Source organism: Macrotis lagotis, chromosome X (genome assembly GCF_037893015.1).
Source record: "Macrotis lagotis isolate mMagLag1 chromosome X, bilby.v1.9.chrom.fasta, whole genome shotgun sequence".
NCBI lineage: Eukaryota > Metazoa > Chordata > Mammalia > Peramelemorphia > Peramelidae > Macrotis > Macrotis lagotis.
In genome coordinates this window covers 352,661,315-352,682,372 of record NC_133666.1, presented here as the reverse complement: position 1 = coordinate 352,682,372, position 21,058 = coordinate 352,661,315, and the positions used below count along the sequence as shown (strand labels likewise).

At 36.3% G+C, this 21,058-nt stretch overlaps 1 protein-coding gene across 4 annotated transcripts in view; it reads right to left on the bottom strand.

Annotated features, from left to right (window-relative positions):
* Positions 1-16,761: 16,761 nt before the first annotated feature.
* Positions 16,762-21,058, bottom strand: part of TRIO (trio Rho guanine nucleotide exchange factor) — a 600,806-nt gene continuing 596,509 nt past the window's right edge. For 2 of the 4 annotated variants that reach the window (XM_074199605.1, XM_074199606.1), the window contains one exon: positions 16,763-20,294. In XM_074199605.1, the coding sequence (XP_074055706.1) occupies positions 19,752-20,294 (543 nt within the window). In that variant the 3' untranslated portion in view covers positions 16,763-19,751. Of the gene's footprint in view, positions 20,295-21,058 lie in introns of all 4 variants that reach the window. The other 2 variants (XM_074199602.1, XM_074199601.1) reach the window with 2 other exon arrangements.

Here is a 21,058-nt window from a genome sequence, read left to right as displayed (position 1 = left end):
CATAAAATTGTGAACTCCTTGAGGGCAGGGATTTTTTTTTTTGCCTTTTTTTTTAATCCTAAGAGCTGAGTAAGTGTCTACTATACAATAGAGGTTTACAAAATGATTATTGAGTTGAATCAAAGATGTAAATTTGCTTTCAAACCAAAAAATCTCTCATCAGACCCTTCTATTTTTTGCTGAATGATTAAGTAGATTCCTATACGTTTAAGATTAAAAAAAAATTCCCCTCATGGTTCGAATAGTCTTTGTTCTCAAGAAAGTTAATGATCAATGCTTACTTGGTGCTGAACTTAAATTTCTTTCTTTCCACTCCTTATAATTATGGAACATTCCCACATGCTCAACTGTACTAGAAGGTGGCATGGTAAGCCTTTAATAAATTCTTATTGATTGGTTAATGCAGCTACTGAAGGTTGCTCTATTTGGGCCAGCAAGTAACAAAAGCTTGAGTGAAGCAAGCTCACTCAATTAAGAATGTATAAAAACACCTACCCACTCCCAGCTTTTCCTATTGCCTCAGAATCCAGGAAACCTGGGTATGGATTAGTTCTTTAATAAATTCTAAGTTATCCAAACCAGTTATTTTATCTCTACTCATTTGGATCTCAACATAGTCCCAAGTACTCTCTCACTTAGCAGATGAACCCAAAGTTTTGCCAAGTGAAAACAAAAGTAAACTCTTATCAAGTTAATATCTGAATGGCCTGAACAAGCAGCTACTGCTTCTTATGAAGTGTGTTCTACATCCTGTCTTTGTTATTGCAGATGGGGGAGAGGGGCAGAAACATCCAACGACTGCATTATCAAGGATTCTGGGATCTCAGGCTGAAAGAAAAATAGAGTGTTTCACCATATTCACCTTCCAAAGTCTTACTGTTCCTGTAGCGACTGTACTAACTCTCAGTTAGCTGACTAGCAAAGTAAAACCAGCAGTCAAATATTTCCACACAGAGGTCTTATGGAAATAACTATTCTCTCAACCTCCTGGCCCCACACTCCCCCGATTAGCCCCAGGGTCAGTTTTTTTTTTCTCCTTGTCTTTTTCTATTGGAAGCCAAAGCATCAGTGTCACTCAGCTGTCTCCTTTTTAAATGTTTCATTTGAACTCAATTTCACTTTGACCTTTGACAATTATCATTTATATTATTCCCTGAGGCTATTCCAACAATACACTTCAGTTTCTCTTTGATATCTAAAATCTGGGCCATGAAATAGCAAACTCTTTCACTTAGAATTCTAGATTGTTAGGACCAGAAAGGATCTTAGAGGCCAACTGCCACAGTTTCTTTTCTTTATAGATAAAGAAACTTTGGCTTTGGGGTTTAAATGGGTTTTTAGTTTTTACTTTTTTTTTACAAATCTTCCTTTTATGTGTATATATATATATATACACACACACACATACACATACATACATGCATACATACATAAAATTATACATCTATCAACTTCAGATACCACCCCTTCCCCCAGTGTTTTGTGTCCTGTCTCTTTGTTATTGCAGATAGGGGAGAGACGCAGAAACATCCAAAGACTACGCGTTATCAAGGATTCTTGATCTCAAGATGAGAGGAATATTGGTTCATCAAATTTCATCAAATTTTCCTTCGAAAGTCTTATATACTTATATCCTTATTAGGTGAGATTTGCAGGAAACAGATAAGACGGGACAAAATTCTAGGCATGGGGAAAGTCAGTGAAAAAGCTTGGAGGCAGAAGTTGGACTATCTTATGAAAGGAGAGTATCTATAAGGTACCTAGAATAGCAATAGAGAAATTCAAAGGATATAAAATCCAAAGAAAGAAGGCAGTAATAATACTATGATTTCAGCTGACAACATAAAAATAGCCAAACTATGACTTGTTAGTTTATCTTTGTTAAGATCAAATTAGAGATTCTATCTTGAAGCAACAAATTTGACCTTATAGTTGAGTCTTCATAAGACTTCATAAGACTCATAAGTCTTCATAAGAAAACACAGAACTTTGATTCTAAATTGTGATTATTCAGAAGAAATAAGAGAAGTAAAGGAAGATGAGAATGGGATTAGAATAGCATTGGGCATTAAGAATAGGATGCTAACTGATTTTTAAAAAGACATCAATAATTTTTAAAAGAAGTTAAACTCATGAAGAAATACAGAAAACCAGTAGTGGAAAGTAGAAAGAATTGAGGTGAAAATCATTTGAGGGAAGTGGAATCAGAGTGATATTGGCATCAGGACATACTATAGACCTAGATAGATAAAAGAAAGAAGTGGGGAGTTTTCAGAAAGAATCACAAGCCAAGGGTGGAGGCATGATACAAAAGTGATGGCAAACTTCAAATCATGAATCTCTCTCTCTCTCTCTCTCTCTCTCTCTCTCTCTCTCTGTCTCTGTCTCTGTCTCTGTCTCTGTCTCTGTCTCCATTATTTATTTTTGGCTTGCTTTAATGTTAATTCTATCCCTCAGAAAGTTGGAGAAAGTAACAGAGGGAACTGTTTTTTAGATATAATTTACACTAGGAAGTAAGAACTGGTCATTGACATAGAAATAATAACACTTTTCTCTTCATTTCTTGAGAATTTAAATATAGGGTTTATGGTGGGAAAAAATAGTCTGATAAACATCCTAGATTTGGGAGATAATACTTTAAAACAATTCAGAAAAGGATTCTATGGATTAAATTTATCCTTGGGAAGTGAGCTCCAAAGGGATGCTCAAGAATCCTATTTAAGAATAAAATTTTGAAGACACAAAGAAGAAGTAATTCCAATGAGTAAGAAAAGTGGCAGTTATAGCAAGCACGCACAGAGAACAATTCACTAACCATGAATATACACAGGAAAATCATCAACCAACTTAGATTTTAAAAAGACATAAATATAAGTTAGATCAGAGGATGAGTACAAATGTGTGACTTGGACATGTAATAATAGCATCAGGAGTGCTAAAACTCAGAAGGAGTCGTTGAAGAAGAATACTAAGAGCAACAAAAACTTTTTGGTTATTGTTTTAATTTCTATAGAGAAAAAAGTATGAAATAAGTCCCCCTACTTGGGGTAGATAGGATGATGATAATCGACAATAGAGAGAAGGTGGATCACTGAATTCTTATTTTTCTTCTATTTTCTCTGCCAAGAATAATTTTTGAACTGGAAAGACAAAAATGATTAATAGGAAGTTGACACCCAAGATAGGAAAATGATAAAAAAAAAAGCACCCTTGATAAATTCAAGTTACTCTTGATAAATTCAATTCACCTATTCCAATAAAACCACTCTCCAGGATACAGACACAACTAGAGGTTTTTATTGCTAAAGGACTTGTCAGAGATCTTTGAAAAAATTATGGAGGATAGTAAAGGTGCTTTGTGCTAGAGAAAAGCAAATATTGTCTGGAATTTCAAAACAAGAGAAAAGATTAGGCAACTAAAAACAGGAGGGTGATCTTGACTTGTATTCCTGGAATATCAAAGGGATGGCTAGTTTCTATCTAGAAAAAAGATCACAGAAAGTTATTCCTCTTCTCAAGAATAGATCATGCCAGACTAATATTATTTCCTTTTTTAATAGTGCTACTAGATTGGTAGAGTGGGTAGTTGCAGTATATTTTTGCAAAGTATCTACCATAATCTTTCATGCTAAACTTGTGTGTGAGAGATAGAGTTGTGGAGCTTGATAATAGTAAAATTAGATAGGATTGCCAGGCCTTGCCTCCATTCTTTAGTAACTTGTTTCCACAGCCTGGCAATTATCCTAGACTTTATATTCCCTGACACTCCCCATATCTAGTCACCTTCCAAGTCTTGTCTATTCTACTCCCACAGCACCCCTGACCTCTCCAATCACAGCACAGCCTAATCCTTATTACTTCTTACCTTGAACTACTGCAATAACCTTGGATTTGATCTTTCTGTTTCCAGTCTCCCTTCTAACCATAGAATTTCTACACAGTTGTCATATTTTTGTTTCTAAATAAAACCAGTAATAGGACATGCCACTGCTCTATCTAAGAAAGTCCAGTAGATCTCATTTTTGTCTTTCAATCACCTATACCTAATCTAGTACTTAGCACTCAGGGGCTTTTCATAAATCCTTATTGAATGTGACAATAATTCTGTCTTCTGCCTTGGTCAGACTGTATCTGGAGCATTGTGATCAGTTCTGACCACCATATTTTAGGAAGAATAGTGATAAACTGGGAAGTGCTCAGATGAGAGTTGTTGAGATGGTAAATCAATCATGGGAACACTGAATTTGGGAGTTAGAAAGGATTCCAACAATCATACAGTCCTATTCACGTGTAAAAAAAGGACTTGTGCTAACAATCAATCAGCCAAAATTTTAAAATGCCTACTGTGTACTAGCTAGGTGCTGGTGATTCATATACAAAAAAATGAAGGTTCTGCCCTCAGTGAGCTTATGGGAAAGACCACACACACACACACACACACACACACACACACACACACACACACACACAAACTTATAAAGAATAAATGCAAAATAATTTCAAGGTAACTCAATACATGGTAACTAGGGAGGGAGAAAAAAACCTTCTGGGAGAAAATGATACTTGAGCTGCATCTTAAGGAAGAGAAGGATTTTATGGGAGGGAAATCAGGAAGGAAAATATTACAGGAATGATGGCCATTGTTAAGTCATTCAAATGGGAGATGGAGTGCTTTGTGTGAGAAATGTAGAGAAAACCAAATATGAGAACAGGAATAATTTACAGAAGGTTGGAAAGAGAGCTTGAGACTGAGTGGCTTTAAAAATCAAACTGAGAAGTTTAAGTTTTGTCTAATAGGCAGGGGAGAACCACTGGAGTTTATTGTGTAGGTGAGTGATATCTGTGCTCAAGGAAAATCATTTTGGCAGCTGTGTAGAGGTTGAACTGGAAAGGGAAAATTCTTGAGATAGGAAGACCAATTAGAAGTATATATATATATATATATATATATATATATATATATATATATATATATTTATATAATTAGCTGGTGCAATGGATAGAGCACTGGTCTTGGAGTCAGGAGAATGGGAGTTTGAAACCAGCCTCAGACACTTGACACTCACTAGCTGTGTGACCTTGGTCAAGTTACTTCACCCTGATTGCTTAGCATCCAGGGTCATCTCCAGTCCTCCTGATCAATTCTGTCTACTGGATCCAGATGGTTCTGGAGGAGAAAGTGAGGCACTTAGCCTCACTTTAGCACAGCACTCACTTCCCCACTCAAATACAATTCATTTGCTTGACATGGCATCACCCACCTGAGGTCATGGTCTTTGAGAATGAAGAATAAGCGTCAGCATCATCATCATCATCATCATCAGGGAACCATTGCAATAATACTGGTAAGAAGTGATAAAAGCATGATCTAAAGTGGTTGGCTATGTGAGGAGAAAAAAGAAGTCAAATATGAGAGTTATTATAAAGGTAGAAATGCAAGAGTTGAAAAATAGAAGTATGATTAACTTAGAGATATATGTACATATTTGTGTCTAATAGTCATGAAGGGGAAGGAGGGGGAAAAAGGAAAAAAAGAAATTTACATGATAACTTTATTAAATATTTAAAAGAAATAGCAAGTTGTACATAATAGATTTGCAATCATCTTTTTTAAAAGTTATACTGTTTTAGGGAAGGCTAGGTGGCATAGTGGATAAAGCACTGGCCCTGGAGTCATGAGTACCTGGGTTCAAATCCAGTCTCAGACACTTAAATACCTAGCTGTGTGGCCTTGGACAAGCCACTTAACCCTGTTTGCCTTGCAAAAACCTAAAAAAAGTTATACTGTTTTATTTCATAAATTAAAAATAAAATTTAAAAAATTGTCAACTAATTGATAAGTTATGCAAGGTGAAGGGGAGGGATAATGTCAGGTTAACACTGAGGTGATGAACTTGTAAGACTAGAAGATGGGGTATCTGACAAAAGCAGAGAAATTTGAAGGAGACAAAGTTATGGGGAAAAGGTCATGAGTTCTGTTTGTACATTTTAGATTTCTCTGGATCATCAAGTTTAAACTGTCCATTGGGTTGTTGGTGATGTGAAACTAGAGCTGATGGAGTCTGTAGCTGCATATAGAGATTTATAAGTCCTCTACATAGGAGAAGAAAAGGAATTATACATTTATATAGTATTTAATTTATACCAGAACTATGTTAAGTACTTTGTACAAATATATCTTTTTATCCTCACAACAACCCTGTGATATAGGTGCTATTAATATCCTCTTTTTACAGCTGAGGAAACTGAGACACACAGAGGTTAAGTGATTTGCCCAGGGTCATGGTAAGTCACCAAGACTGCTTTTGAATTCAGATCTTCCTGACTCCAGGTCCAGCATTCTATCCAATATTCTACCAGGTGCCTCAAGGAACAGATAGGATACCCCTGGGAGCAGAGAAGTTCCCCGGAAGAGAGGATGTAGAGAGCAAAGAAAAGAGCCCCTAGGGCAGAACCTGGGGGAACATCTAAAATTAGTTGAGCATGAAATGGATGAAGACCAATAATGGAGACTAAGTAAGATTATTTAGATAAATTGGAGAAGAAACCAGGGAAAGAACTGTTATAAGTTGTTATCTCCTGGAGAAGAGAGAGTACCAGGAAGACAGAATGGACAACAGTACAAAATACAGGAGAGGTCAAGAAGGATAAAGACTGAGAAAAGGCTATCAGATTTGAAAATTAAGAAATAGTAATTTTGGAAGGAGTGATTTCAATTGAGTAATGAAGTCAGAAGCAAAGAATTTCAGAGTAAGAAAAGAAATGAGTACAGAGAATTTTTTCTAGTAATTTGTCAGGAAATAGGGCATAGGATGACAACTTGAGCATATGATCTAGTGAGAATTTTTTAATAATTGATCTATTTTATTTTTAAATTATAAGCATTTACAGATTACTCCATAAGCTACCTCTTGTAATTAATGCAGTGTAGTAAAGACAAAGTAATCTAGAAACTGTCTGAAAGTACTTTCCACATTTTTTTACACTGCTCTATCTTAAACAATTAAAAAAAACTAGTTTATTTTCTCTCCCCAACTCTATTTTTTCAAAGTATGTAGTCAAATTCCCTCAAAGGATTCATATATATACATACATACAAACATGTATATGTATATGTAATACTCTACTTCTATCAACTGTCTGGTGAAAGATACCATGTTTCATCATTCGTTTTCTGGAATCATAAGTAGTCATTGAATTGATCATAGTTCTTACAGCTTTTAATGTTTTTTAATTGGATTGTTGTTATATAGATTGTCTCTTGCCTGTTTGTTTTATTTTAGCATTCATTTACAGAAGTTTTAAAAGTTGTAAATGTTATTCCCCAATTGATAAATAGACAAAGGATATGAACAGTTTTCAAATGGAGGTATTAAGACTATATATAATCATATGAAAAAATGTTCCAAATCATTATTGACTAGAGAAATGCAAATTAAAATAACAATGAATGGGGTGGCTAAGTGGTGCAGTGGATAGAGCACCAGCCCTGGAGTCAGGAGTACCTGAGTTCAAATCCAGCCTCAGACACTTAATAATTACCTAGCTGTGTGGCCTTGGGCAAGCCACTTAATGCCATTTGCCTTATAAAAAAATCCTAAAGACAAATAAATAAATAAACAAACAAACAAATAAATAAAATAACAATGAGATATCATCTCACACCTATTAGATTGGCCAAGATGAGAAAAAGAAAATGATCAATGTTGGAGAGGTTGTGGGAGAATTGAGACATTGATACATTGCTGGTGGAGTTGTGAACAAATCCAATCTTTCTGGAGAGCAAAGAGCAAAAAAACTGTTCATATCCTTTGACCCAGCAATTCCAATTCTAAGTATATATATCCAGAAGAAATTATTAAAGAAGGGAAAAGTCCTATATGTTCCAAAATATTCATAGCAGCTTTTTTTGTAGTGGCAAAGAATTGGAAATTGAGGGGATGTCCATCAATTGGGGAATGGCTATACAAGTTATAGTACATGAATATTATTATTTTATAAGAAGCTATAAATGGTTGGACTCTAGAGAAGCATGGAATGACTTACAGGATATGATGCTGAGTGAAGGGAGTAGAACCAAGAGGACAAAGTATACATCAACAACACTGTGAGATGAACAATCTTGATGGAAGCAGCTTTTATCAGCAGTTCAGAGAGCTAGGACAACTGTACTTGACTGGTTACATCACCATCCAGAGGAAGAAAAACAAAACAAAACAAAGCACACACACACACACACACACACACACACACACACACTCACAAAACCCTTCCAAATCTGATGAATACTTTGCAAAAATTACCTCTTCTGTATCCCTTTCCCTTAACCCAAATTCCTCATGCCAAAAATTATTAATTCGTAAACATGTTTATCAAAATGTATCTGTACAATGCTAACCTGACTGTTCACCACTGAGGGCAGGGGTATGGGAAGGGAGGGTGGAAGGAAATTTTGTAACTTAAAAACATACATGTACAAATGGATGAAAATAAATAAATTTTAAAAAGTTGTTAATGTTAATTATATTGATGTTTTGCTATAACTTGTTTGATTCTGCTTACTTTACTATACGTTAATTCATTGTCTTTCCATGTCTCTCTCTCTTTTTTAAAGGTTTTTGTAAGGCAAATGGGGTTAAGTGTCTGAGACCAGATTTGAACTCAGGTACTCCTGACTCCAGGGCAGGTGTTTTATCCACTGCGCCACCTAGCTGCCCATCCATGTCTCTTTAAAATAATCTATTTCCTCATTTCTTGTAATATGAGTATTACAAACACATTCTATAATACAACTTATTCAATTACTTCTCGGTTTATGGCCATCTCTTTAGTTTCCAATTTCTTGCCACCACTAAAAAAAAGCTGCTATAAATATTTTGGAAAACATATGACATTTTCTTATTTCTTTTGTCTTTTGGGGTTTAGGCTTAGCAGAAGTATAGCTGGTTTAAAAAGTAGTATAGCATTACTAAGTAACTTTTTGAATGTAATTCCAAATTGCTTTTCAGAATGGCTGTTTCCCATTCACAGGTCAACTAGCAGTGCACAAGGTGCCTATTTTCCCACAGTCTTGCCAATATTTATCATTTTCCTTTTTTTGACATATTTGCTACTCTGATGAATGTGAGGTAGAATCTCAGAATTGCTTTAATTTACATTTCTTTAATTAATGATTTGGATGGGATCAAGAATCATGTAAAAGGGTTGATCCTTTTAAAGAGAAAGGCCACATAAAGTGAGTATGGTTTGAATCATCTATCAGATAAGAAAGCTAAGTTCCAGAGATTAAATGACTTATTTTAGGTCACACAATTATCAGAGGCAGTCTTGTGACTAGAGCTAGTATCTTTACACTGGACCATATTTGTTCTAGGATAGGGTAAGGTGAAGCTTAGATGCTTCATTGTGTAGTCTAAGTTCTATAAAGCAAAAAGATGCTTTTCTTATCGTGGTAAGACCTGGTTAGTATATACTCATAGAAGGATAAATGCTATGGATAAATTGGCTGTTTCAGAGGAATCAGATCAGAACTTACCTCTGATACCTACCACTTTTATGACCTTAAGGAAGTTATTTAACCTCTTGAACCTCAATTTCCTCATGTGTAAGATGAAGATTTTGGATTAGGTGACTTGTTTCTCTGCCTACTCTAGATCTTTGATTCTATGGTTTTGCCCTATTAGGTGCTGACAAGAAATCTCTCATAAATCAAACATCCTCCCCAGTGATTCTCTTCCAGGTGTGTCCTCAGATTGACTGAGAAAAAGTAACAATGATTGTCTGTAATATGCATTATAAAATGTAGTGTAAACAGGAAATTTCCCAGTAGGGACTCAAGTCTCTGAGGTAGACTTTCCTTCCTCTTCTGGGAGTTTTTGGGCTTGAGAGAATGCTCTGGTTGCTATGATACTCTTGAATGCCAAGAATCTTTGGCGCTAGTAGTAGTAGCAGCATCTCTTGTAGCAGTACAAAGCAGAGACTAACCACATTCAAACGGGCAGAAGTAAAGACATCAGAGTAGTCAAGCTTTGTAAAACAATGAAACCAACTCAGCAAGTTCAGGATTAAATAATCTGTCTGACCCAGAGAATTTGTCTGTAATGAGTTTTGCTTCTTCTTTAATGCCTACTCTTGGTTAACCTCAAGGGACAAGCACTTAGCTTGTAAGTTATGTCTGCTGCCCTCCATGGCACAAGATAAAATACTTTATAAAGTTAATGGTTAGGCTAGATGAATTGTCCCTTCAAGCATAAAACAAATGAAGAGCCCCTATGCATGCTATACATGCTAAGTGCTGCATAAAGGTAATTCAACACAGTTGATATTGCCCTCATTTCAATAATTCAATAATTAAAAGCAACTACTAAGTGCTCGAGGCTGAAGAAAGAAGACAAATATGGAACAATCTTGACCTGTGGGAGGAGCAATTTCCCAACTCTCCTCATGCCAGTTAAGCTAATTTTCTTTCTGAAAGATGACAAAGCTGAACTAGAACCTGCTGAGTCCCAGGTGGGTAAGACTCAAGTTTCATCTCTCTTCTCACAGCTTTCTGATAGCCTCTAACAACATTGATGTAGTTTCCTTGTCACAAAAGGCACAAAAAAGACCTGACCACAAAAAGTTGGAACTCTTTTAGCTTGGCAAATGTCTCAAGTAGTCATATATAAGTATGAAACTTCTGTATAGTCCACAAGCATTTAGCCTCTTTTGTTTTTCAATCCAGTGCCATTTCTTTAGCTGCTTCCTCCTATGCCTGCTTTTGCATTGGAATCATTGAACATTCATGTGTGTCCATTTAATTTGGAAGATCTTCATAGATATTTTTTCTTCTTTATCTCCTGCACCAGATGTTGGCATATCATCTGCAATTTTCTTGATGTAACAAGAATGTCTTCTTGGTGCAACCCCTATAATTTCTTGATACAATGAAAAGAGTCCTGGATATGGAACTGATGAACCAAGGTCTGAATCTCAACTCTATCACTTACTTCCTGTGTGATCCTGGGTCAGCTACTTAATCTCTCTCTATGCAATAAATGGGTTGGATCAGATAATCTGAAGGTTCTTTGACAATTCTGAGATCTTATCACTTCCACAATATTCTTCTTAACTATATTCATCATGAGCCCTGAAAGGTCAGATGACTAATTAAATTCTCTGAAAGAATGTGTATTCTTTCTCAAGAAACAGTTTCTCTACTAAAACCTTTTCCTCCTTTCACCTAGGCCTAACCTCTTTCTTTTAAATGAGCTAGAGAATAAAGTGGAAAATCACTCTAGTATTATTGCTAAGAAAACCCCAATTGGGATCAGGAAGTGTAGGACATGACTGAATAACAAGAGGTTAGGAGCAGGTGGTAACCAAATTTAGAAGAGGAAATATTTCACTTGTATTTAGAATTATTGCTCCCCCCTCCCCTTCACCTGAAGCATTTAGAGTTGAGTCATTATTGCCTAAGAACAGTACAATCTTCTCTCATTTCCTGAAGACCTTGGGGTTATTGATCAGATTTGATTACTTCTGGCCATTTGTGATAAAAAAAAAAAAGATCACCGTTAAGTCATAGATGGATGGGTTGTTTAGGAAAATCACTTTCTAGGGTTTTTAAAAAAATAATTTTCTCTTTTTTGTCAATTAATACTGAGAATAGGAGTTTTCTTTATTTACTGGCTTGCTGTGATGAAAAAAAATATGGTGTACCAATGCCAGCCCTTGCCAGCTTAGTGTGAATATTTATACCTCAAAAATGGTCAAATATTAGAGAAGGAGAAATGAAGAAGTATATATTAAGTGCTACTATGTGTTGGACATTGTGCTAAGGGCTTCAAAAAATATCATCAAATTCCATCCTTGCAACAAGTTATAATTGAAGAAATTGAGACTGACAGAGGTTGTGACTTAGTCATACAGCTGATAAGAATCTGAAACTGGATTTGAACTCAGTTCTTTGTGACTTCATTCACTCTCTCTCCTTATCCCTAGTTCACAAAATGCCTACTTTCCTTTAAGGATGAACTCAAACTATTTGTTATAAGAAATAGTTCTATGGGAAAGGGAAGGCAAGAGATTCTGGGGCAAATTATGATGATGTGATAAAATTGAGATATCAGTATTTAATAAAAAAAAAGAATTATTTCAAATACTATCTTTTAGCCCAGGCTGTTTTTGATCCTCACTTTGTCACTTTTGTTCTTTCCTGCAGTTGCTAATGTCTCTCCCCTTCAAATTCTCTTGGATTTATGTATTTATTTTGAATTTCCTTTGTAAATATTTATATGTATTTTTATCTAACCAATAGAATGTAAGCTCCTTTGAATTTGACTCTTTTGTTCTAGTACCAGACTCAGAGTAAGGACTTAATACTTGTTAATTGATTGATTAATTGATCCACCATAAAGGTCATTGCTTAGCACAGTGCCTAGTGACATGATGGTGATGATGATGATGATGATGATGATGATGATGATGTTTATCCTTTGTTCTTGAAGAACATTGGGGGAGTGGTGCCATGGTAAGGACAAGATTTGTATTTGAATGAGGGGGGTGCTGTACTAAGTCACCAGCCTCACTTTCTCCTACAGTCATCTGGGTCCAGTGGTCAGATATAAATCAGGACAACTGGAGGTGGCCCCAGATGTGAGGCAATTAGAGTAAAGTGATTTCCCCAATGTCACTTAAACATAGAAATAGTATAGAAGAGCTAGATATAATATAGAGGAGTATTATAGTGGGAGCTTAATCAGTGTTTATTGACTAAGGGTTAAAGTTTAAAACCTTATTAAAATGATAATAGAACTATAGGATCCAAAACTGAAAGAGACCTTAGAGATAATCTAGTACCACCCATTCATTTTCAGGTGGGAAAACTAAGAAATTCAGTGATTTGCCCGGGGTCACACAAGTAGGAAAGGCAGGATTGAAAGTCACTTTATTTGACTTCTGAGTTAGTACCTCCGAGTCAGAGAGGAAAGGAAAAGGGGGACTGTCACATCCTTGGAAGGTAAGCGTACATGGGAGACTAGTAGTAGTTTTGTTTTTAAATTTCTGACTGACATAAAAGAGAAAGTGATCATTCTCATTTTAGCATGAGTGTGACAATTGACACTACAATGTTAAATTAACCTGAGATCTGTACAGATTTTAGGTAGAGGGGATGGACTGGGAGTCATTCAGCCCTAGCTGACTTGATTTATTTTTTGCAAGCCTCTCAGAGTGACAGAATCTGAGATTTGGAAGGGATCTCTGAGACCATCTAGTCTAACTCCTTTTTTCAGATGAGGAAATAAGATTTAGAAAGGAAAAATTATTTATCCTGGCTTCTCAGAATGGGAAGGAAACTTAGAGGCTGTCTGGTCTAATCCTTATCTGCCCCAACACAACTTTAAAGATCTTTAGTGAAGGTTAACACAAATAGCACTTGTTAACCAATTCTATCTTGGATATTTATCCTAAAATTGAATTGAAACTGCACTGACACTTCAGCTTCTCAACTTTCTTTGGAAATGTTGCTTAAGATTACATCAGTTTTTTTTTTAGTTTGGCTACATACTTCTTTTCACAATCCTTTGTTGGAAGGTAATGTTCAAAACATAGTAAATAGGTACTCAATAAATTATTGTTGTTTGATTGTCTGATTGGGACCCATCAAAGAGATGGGAGTACTAGATCATCTTACTGAGGAATCTGTGTGTGGATCAGGGAGCAACATTTAGAATTGAACTTGGAACAACTGATTAGTTAAGATTGGAAAAGGAGCATGATAAGGCTCTAATTTGTCATCTTATTTATTTAAATTATATGCAGAGCACATATATGAAATGACAGACTGGATAAATTCAAAGCTAGAACTAAGATTGCAGGAAATATATCAGCCATCTCAGATATGCACATGATCCTATTCTGAAGGCAGAAAATAAAGAGGAATTAAAAAGCCTCATGATGAGAGTGAAAGAAGAGAATATAAAAGCTGGCTTGAAGCTTAGCAATAAGAAAACAAAACAAAACAAAAACAAACCTAAGATTTTGGTAACTGGTCACTTTTTGATAAACAGAAGAAGACATGGAAACTGTCAGATCTTTTATTCTTGGGCTCAAGATCACTACATTTAAAAGACACTTAATTCTTGGAAGGAAAAATATGGTAAATCTGGACAGCAAACTAAAAAGCAGAGACATTGACTTGCCAACTAAGGATTGTATAGTCAAAGACTATGGTTTTTCCAGTGACGTTGTATGGCTGTGAGAGCTGAGCTATAAGCAAAGTTGAGCATGGTAGACCTGACACTTTTGAATTGTGATCCTGATGAAGACTTTTGAGAAAGCATTTCTTGGACAGCAAGGAGATTAATTAAATCAGTCATACTTAAAGGAATTAATTCATACTATTCACTGGAAAGTCAAATACTGAAGCTGAAACTTAAATATTTTAACTACATATTAACCTGATGTTGGGAAAGATTGAAAGTAAAAGGAAAAGGGAACAACAGAGGATGGGAGAAATAAATAGTGTCATGGAAACAATAAATATAAACTTGGATAGACTTCAAAAAAGTAGCAGATCACAGAAGGCACCAGAGTGCATTGGGGTCATGAAGAGTCAGACACAACTGAGTGACTGAACACCTATGGATCAGGCACTATGTAGAGTGATTTTTACAAATAGTACCTCATTTGATCCTCACAGTGGCCCTGAGAAGTAGATGCTATCATCATCCTCATTTTACAGTTGAGGACACTGAGGCAGAGATCAAGTGAATTGCTTAGAGTGACATAGCAAGTAAGTATTTGAGGTCAGATTTGAACGTAGGCCTTTTTGACTCCAAGTCCAAGCTTCTCTAAGTTACCAGCTGCTTTCTGAGACTGGGAATGAGCCAGTTTTGGGCGGGCAGAGGATACAAAGAGGGATAGAGCTGAAAGGCTAAGGAGATACCATAATATGATGACTTTCAATGTCATGCAGAGGAATTTGAATTTAACATAGGAGAAGGTTGTGAGAGACAATGATTAATGATTAGAGGAGTGACATGGGTAGATATATATCAACCAATAAATATCTGATTATAGACCACAATTAAACCTAATTATGTACTTGAGGACACAAAGACAAAAGTGAAAAGGGTTCTGCCCTCTAGGAGCTTGTATCTTAATGGCAAGGAAAACACTCATATCTAGATGTATGAAGAATATTTGGCTATATTAAAAATAATTACAAGTTTTGGGAAGGAGGGCACAAACAGTTTGAGGGATCAAGAAAAGTTTCATAAAGTTAGTGTGGGGCCAGTATTACTAGATTGTAAAGCTGCAAGGAGGGGAGTGATGCATAAAATTAGAAAGTTCCAAGTTAAAGAGCTTTAAATTCCATTTGTAGAGTTTATATTTGATCCTAGACTAATAGGGTGGCACCAGATATTGACTAGGTTGGTAGTAGTGATATAATCACTGTTTCCTACATTTGAGGAGAATCCCTCTGACAGATGGGTGGAGGATGAATTGGCAAAGGCAAAGGCTTGAAGCTCACTTACTAGGAGGCTAATGTAATTATCCTGGCAAGAGGTGATGTCAGGTCTAAAGTAGGGTAGTGGCTGTGAGGGTCAAGAGGAATGTATGGAAGAGATGCTGAACATGGGGGCTTAGAGTAAGGAGTTGATGATGATACTATGTGCTGGGATTGAATTGAGTAACACTAAGGTAGCATGTTGGGGTGATAGAGTGGAGATATCTGGATAGTGCCTTTGAGAGGACTATTAATAAAGTTCAGAAGAGACATTAAATATAAGATCATGGGGAGCTAGGTAGCTTAGTGAATAGAGCACGAGCCTTAGAATCAGGAGGATGGGAGGTAGAATCCTGCCTCAGATACTTCACACTTAGCTGTGTGATCTTGGTCAAGTCACTTAATCCTGATTACCTCACACCTAGGGCCATCTGCACTTGTCCTGATTCCTATCTAGCCACTGGGCCCAGATGGCTCTGAAGAAGAAAGTGAGGTTAGGGATTAGCACAGCAACCCCTCCCTTAAATCCAAACCATTTGCTTGTCATGTCATCATAAGATGCCAAACCAGCAGATGGAAAGATTAAAAGTGGAAGAGAGGGTAGGAGAGATTAATGGAGCAAGGACCTCTAGACAGTTGGGGACGAAAGGTATTGAGAGTAGAGTAAGAGGGTCAGGGGTGGGACTATCTCACGCTCTGAGGTCAAAGATGAATGGTAAGAGAGTGGAATTGAGGCTTTCAGTTGTTGAGGAGAACTGTAGGATAGCATCAGTCTTCTCAGGAGTGGTGGGGTGTTCTGTTATGAACCCTGAAAATAGGGTAAGAACAGTTCTTTTGATAATTGATATCAAGTTTAGAAAAGATAAAAATATAGGGACTTGCATGCAGTAGGTGGGATCTGGCTAAGGTTACTATGAATGCATGTAAACATGGCAAGGTTCCATGACTCTCTCCAGTAGCCCATGACTTTCCATCAAAGTCCAGTTCTGGTGTCATTTTCTACACAAAGTTTTTGTAATCTCTTTCATCTAAGAGATATGTTTGACCATTCCTTTACTAGTATCATATTTAAATATGTATCATAGTTGTCACCCTCCTTACTAGCTCAAACAAGGTATATCTTTTTTCCCTTCAGCCTTGTCTCTACAGCATCTTGCTAGTAGATGCTTATATTCTTGTGGACTTGAATTAATATTCATATTAAGTGTCCTAATAAAAGGTCCCTGATGATCTCATTTCAGGGGTGAGAAGGCTGAGACAGATCATTAGGTAAGAGATTCATTCAAAGTCCTATTATAGTTCAGCTGTCTCTTTATGTTACCTTATTCCTAAGCCCCTTGAGCCTTGCTACCTTTATATGAATAAGTCAACAGCCATTTTCTGAATTTAGGGATTTACTCTGTGCAAGAGAAAGGTTTCAGATTAAAAAAATGTCTCAACTTAGGAATTTGGCTCATAAAAGAAAAAAATACAAAGTCTAAAATTTCCTTATAAAAATTGGTGCCTGACAATGCAGATTGTTTTTACTTTAATGTCTGAAGATTTACTTTGAACATGCTTCACGTATAGCCTCAGAAATGCATCATTCTCCATTTGAAGGGTATCTTACAGTCTTAATCAAGAGCTATGCCAATATGTCACTATGTGATATAAAATATTTTAGGACTTTCTGAATGTGCAACAGGAGAATTAAAAAAAAGACAACTGAAAAAATCTGATTTCCTCTCTTTGCTTATCTGATCCTCCAATTTAAAACCAAAAAATGGCAAAATGGATATTATTAGACCAGAGAGCCTTCTAGGACAAACTTCAATAAAAGTCATTCCTCTGAGTAGTTTCATATTTTTGCACATAGTACAATAGTAACCAGTGAATGATGACTGGTAATGTTAAAAAGAATACTCTTAAGAGATAGTTGGGTGGTTTAATGGTTAAATCACTGGGCCCAGGGGTCAAATATGGCCTCAAGATACTTTTTAGCTGGATGATCCCGGGCTAGTCACTTAACCTTTATTTGCCTGAGTTTTCTTAACTATAAAATGAGGAAAATAATGGCACTTACCTCCTAGGGTTGTTGTGAGGTACAAGTGAGATAATATATGTAAAGCGATTATTAGCACAGACTCTGTTACATAGTATGCACCATATGAATATTTCCTTCCTTTTCCCCTTTCCTAATGAGAATACGAATTATTTGAAATGCTTCCAGAGAAAGGGCAGTGGGGGGGGGGGGGAGAGGGAGAGTTGATAAACTCTTTTGATTTGGTTTTCAAAGGAGAGTTCATACATCACTCCCAGCAAATACTCAAAGGATTATTATGGATATAAAGGTCACAGCTGGTTGGGGCAATGCTTAGTCCAGTAAAATTCCAATGAGATAAAGCTGAATAAAAGGCCTAACACAAAAATCAGGCAAATATGTCAAATATGTTTAATTTTTTAAAATAACTGATGGCAAAATAAAATATTTACATCACATCATACTGTGTAAACACGTCTCTGTACAAAGAAATATACATGCAAAATAATGTAAAAATTTAACTGAAATAATAAAAGAAATAATACACAAATAAAAGTTATGAGGTTACGAATACACATCCAGTTTTGAATTCATTTTTTTCTCTTAAAAAGTTTCTGTACAACTTTACAAAGAAGAAACAAAAAACCCAACAAAACTAATAAATAAAATACATTGGAAGTTGCAAAGCTAACTAAGCTGGTTTATGGCTCAAAACCCAGATGTCTGACTGGCTTGGGGATGCAGGCTGGTTTCCTATTTATAGTACTTCACACAGTCACAGATAAAAAGACATCCAGGAAAATCCAAAGTAGCCCAGAAACACATCCCTTTTATTGAAAATACCTCCAATATCACCATTACCTTGGCCACAGTGACTTAGGCATTGGATTCTGGCCTCATGGCGGCTGACCCTTGATTGGCTTTCATAACCAAAAAACACAAAATTCAGCCAATTATTGTACAGAAAGTAAACAGATTCAAAAATATTAAAAAGTACTAAATGTCAAGATTGATTTTGGGAAAAAATAATACTTTGGCATTTTGAATAATAGTATAATAAATTTTAAAATGTTACCCTATTATCCAGTTTTAGATTTGGAATATGAAATCACTTTTTACAATCCTCAAAACTGACAAGAATTTTTGCTATGTGTTAACTATCTTAAAAACTAATGGCACAGTGATACAATCCCTTCCCTCCCCGCCCCCTCAAAAAAAATCCTTTAGTCACACACACAAAACCATAAAGCTCACCGTACTAAGTATGTGCTTTTTCTATATATTTATTACAGTTACAACAGAGGTCCTCATAAATAGTTGCATAAAATGTTAAAGCCACAACATTGCACATGATATGAAATCAAACAGAAAAATCTCAATGAGTGCATTTACAGTATTTTCATCTGGCTGTATACTGCTCAACAATCTGATTGATGGGTTTGGGAGGATGTGGGTAGAGGGAGGGGGCGATAGGAGTAGGATCTGCCCCTGGAGTCCTTTTCGGAAGGGCTAGTAAACTTTGACCCCTCAACTGAAAGACCTGAATAGTAGTATGCCACTATTTAGGATGTTGAGAAGGTGGGGTTAGTTGAGGTTGAGAGAGGGAATTACAGACTGAAGGCAGGAACAGTCTATATACAAGTAAGGCCTACATTTTATCAGAGCAAAACGATTCATTCTATTTGTATGCAAAAGTTTGAGGTTGGATGCACTCAAAAGACAAATCTGGTCTCAGTGCATTGCTATGCAAGATACAGATAGATGAGGCAACTGGACAAGCTCTATGACCCCTTTGAAACCAAGTTGCAAATGGAGCCATATTAATGTATAACCATTTGAGTGAGTCTTCTCCAGATATGTGTCTTTGTTTTGTTCATTAATACCAGTGGTTTGAACATAGGCATTTATTTTTCTTGAATAAATCTTGAAAACGTTAATTTTGCAAAATTCTATTCCTGTTCGTTTTTTAAAAAAAGTATCTTTTTTTTGCAGAAACCTGAATAAAATACTGTGATACAGCAATGCTCTATCTGCCTTTTTGCAGAGATAATGTTAAAGTCCTCCACCCCAGCATAGCTTGCATCTATAAGTCCCAAGTACTGTTACTCACAGCTTACTTGGAATGCAATTTCACACGATGAACATACTAGCAGCTGAATGGCTGTTTTTTTCTCCTCAAAATTCAAATTAACAGTTGATTGGCAGGTGAAAGAGAATGAGAAAGAACTTCAAGATAGGTCAAACCCTAGGCAAGAGCCTGCTCTGTAAGAAGTTTTTGATGCTACGAATGGGTCGAACATCATTCTGGTGTTTTCGCCGCTCTATGAAAGAAGTCAGTCTTGATATATCAAGGCTATCAGCACTGCTGTTATTGCCCAGCTGCAGCCACTGATCCTGGAGGGAGAGGGCAGCAGAAGGACGCTGAGCAGGGTCATCTCGTAGTAGGAAACATACAAAATCTTTGGCCTTCTGGCTAACTCCTTTAAAGTAGTCATCTGGGAAACTAAAGTCTAAGCGGCAAATGTTTAGGCATGTTTCTTCTACACTGTCATCCAGGAAAGGAGATACACCACTAAGAAGGACATACGTGAGCACTCCAATACTCCAAGTATCTGAGGTAAGGGAGACAGGATTCCCAAGGATGATTTCGGGAGCTGCAAATTCTGGGTTCCCCAGTAACTGGTGGATATAGTAAGTTGTGTTGAGTTGGACTGCATCTCCAAAGTCAGCCAATTTTATTGTTGGTTTAGCCAAGCTCTGATCCACCAAAATGTTTTCAGGCTAGAATATACAAGAAGGAAACTGTTATTTTGAAAAAAAAAATCACCCACCCACCCACCCACAGCACTAGTTAGCATTTAGATGATACTTTAAAGTTTGCATAGCATTTTACAACATTTCACAACAACTTACAACATTTCACAACAATCCTGAGAAGTAAGTGCTATTCTTATCTTCATTTTTGCAGATGAGGATAATGGAGGCAGATAGAGGTTAAGTGACTTGCCTAAAGTCACCCAGCAAGTAAATGTCTGAGGTCGAATTTGAACTCCTCTCCACATCCCTCACCTCCATCCTAGATTAATTTTATTATAACTCAATCAACACAGAATTTTTGTGCATCAGACCACCATGGGAGATTCAAAGATAAGACAGATACTACTTACTCTTTTAGAATTGGAAGTGTAGTCAAAACCATTTATGTAAAGAGCAGGATAAAATGTTTCTAACTTCAGTACAGAAGCCCCTAATATTACTGAGAAGAAGGAGAGCTCTAATGTGATTGAATTCTTTCATAAAATAGATTTTGTGGGGGGGGGCTAACATATTAGTTCATCAGAAGGAGAACTTTCAGCTTGGAAACTCTTCATTTGTGTAACAGATCATCTACAACTGAAACATCTTAGAAAATTGTTTGGGGATACTGAATAGTTAAGCAACACTGCCTTTGTCTCAAACTCAGGTCTTCTGTCTCCAAGGTCCTCCATGAACAGTTCCGTGTTGCCTCTCTGTATGCTACACAGACTTCATAGATATTCCATTAG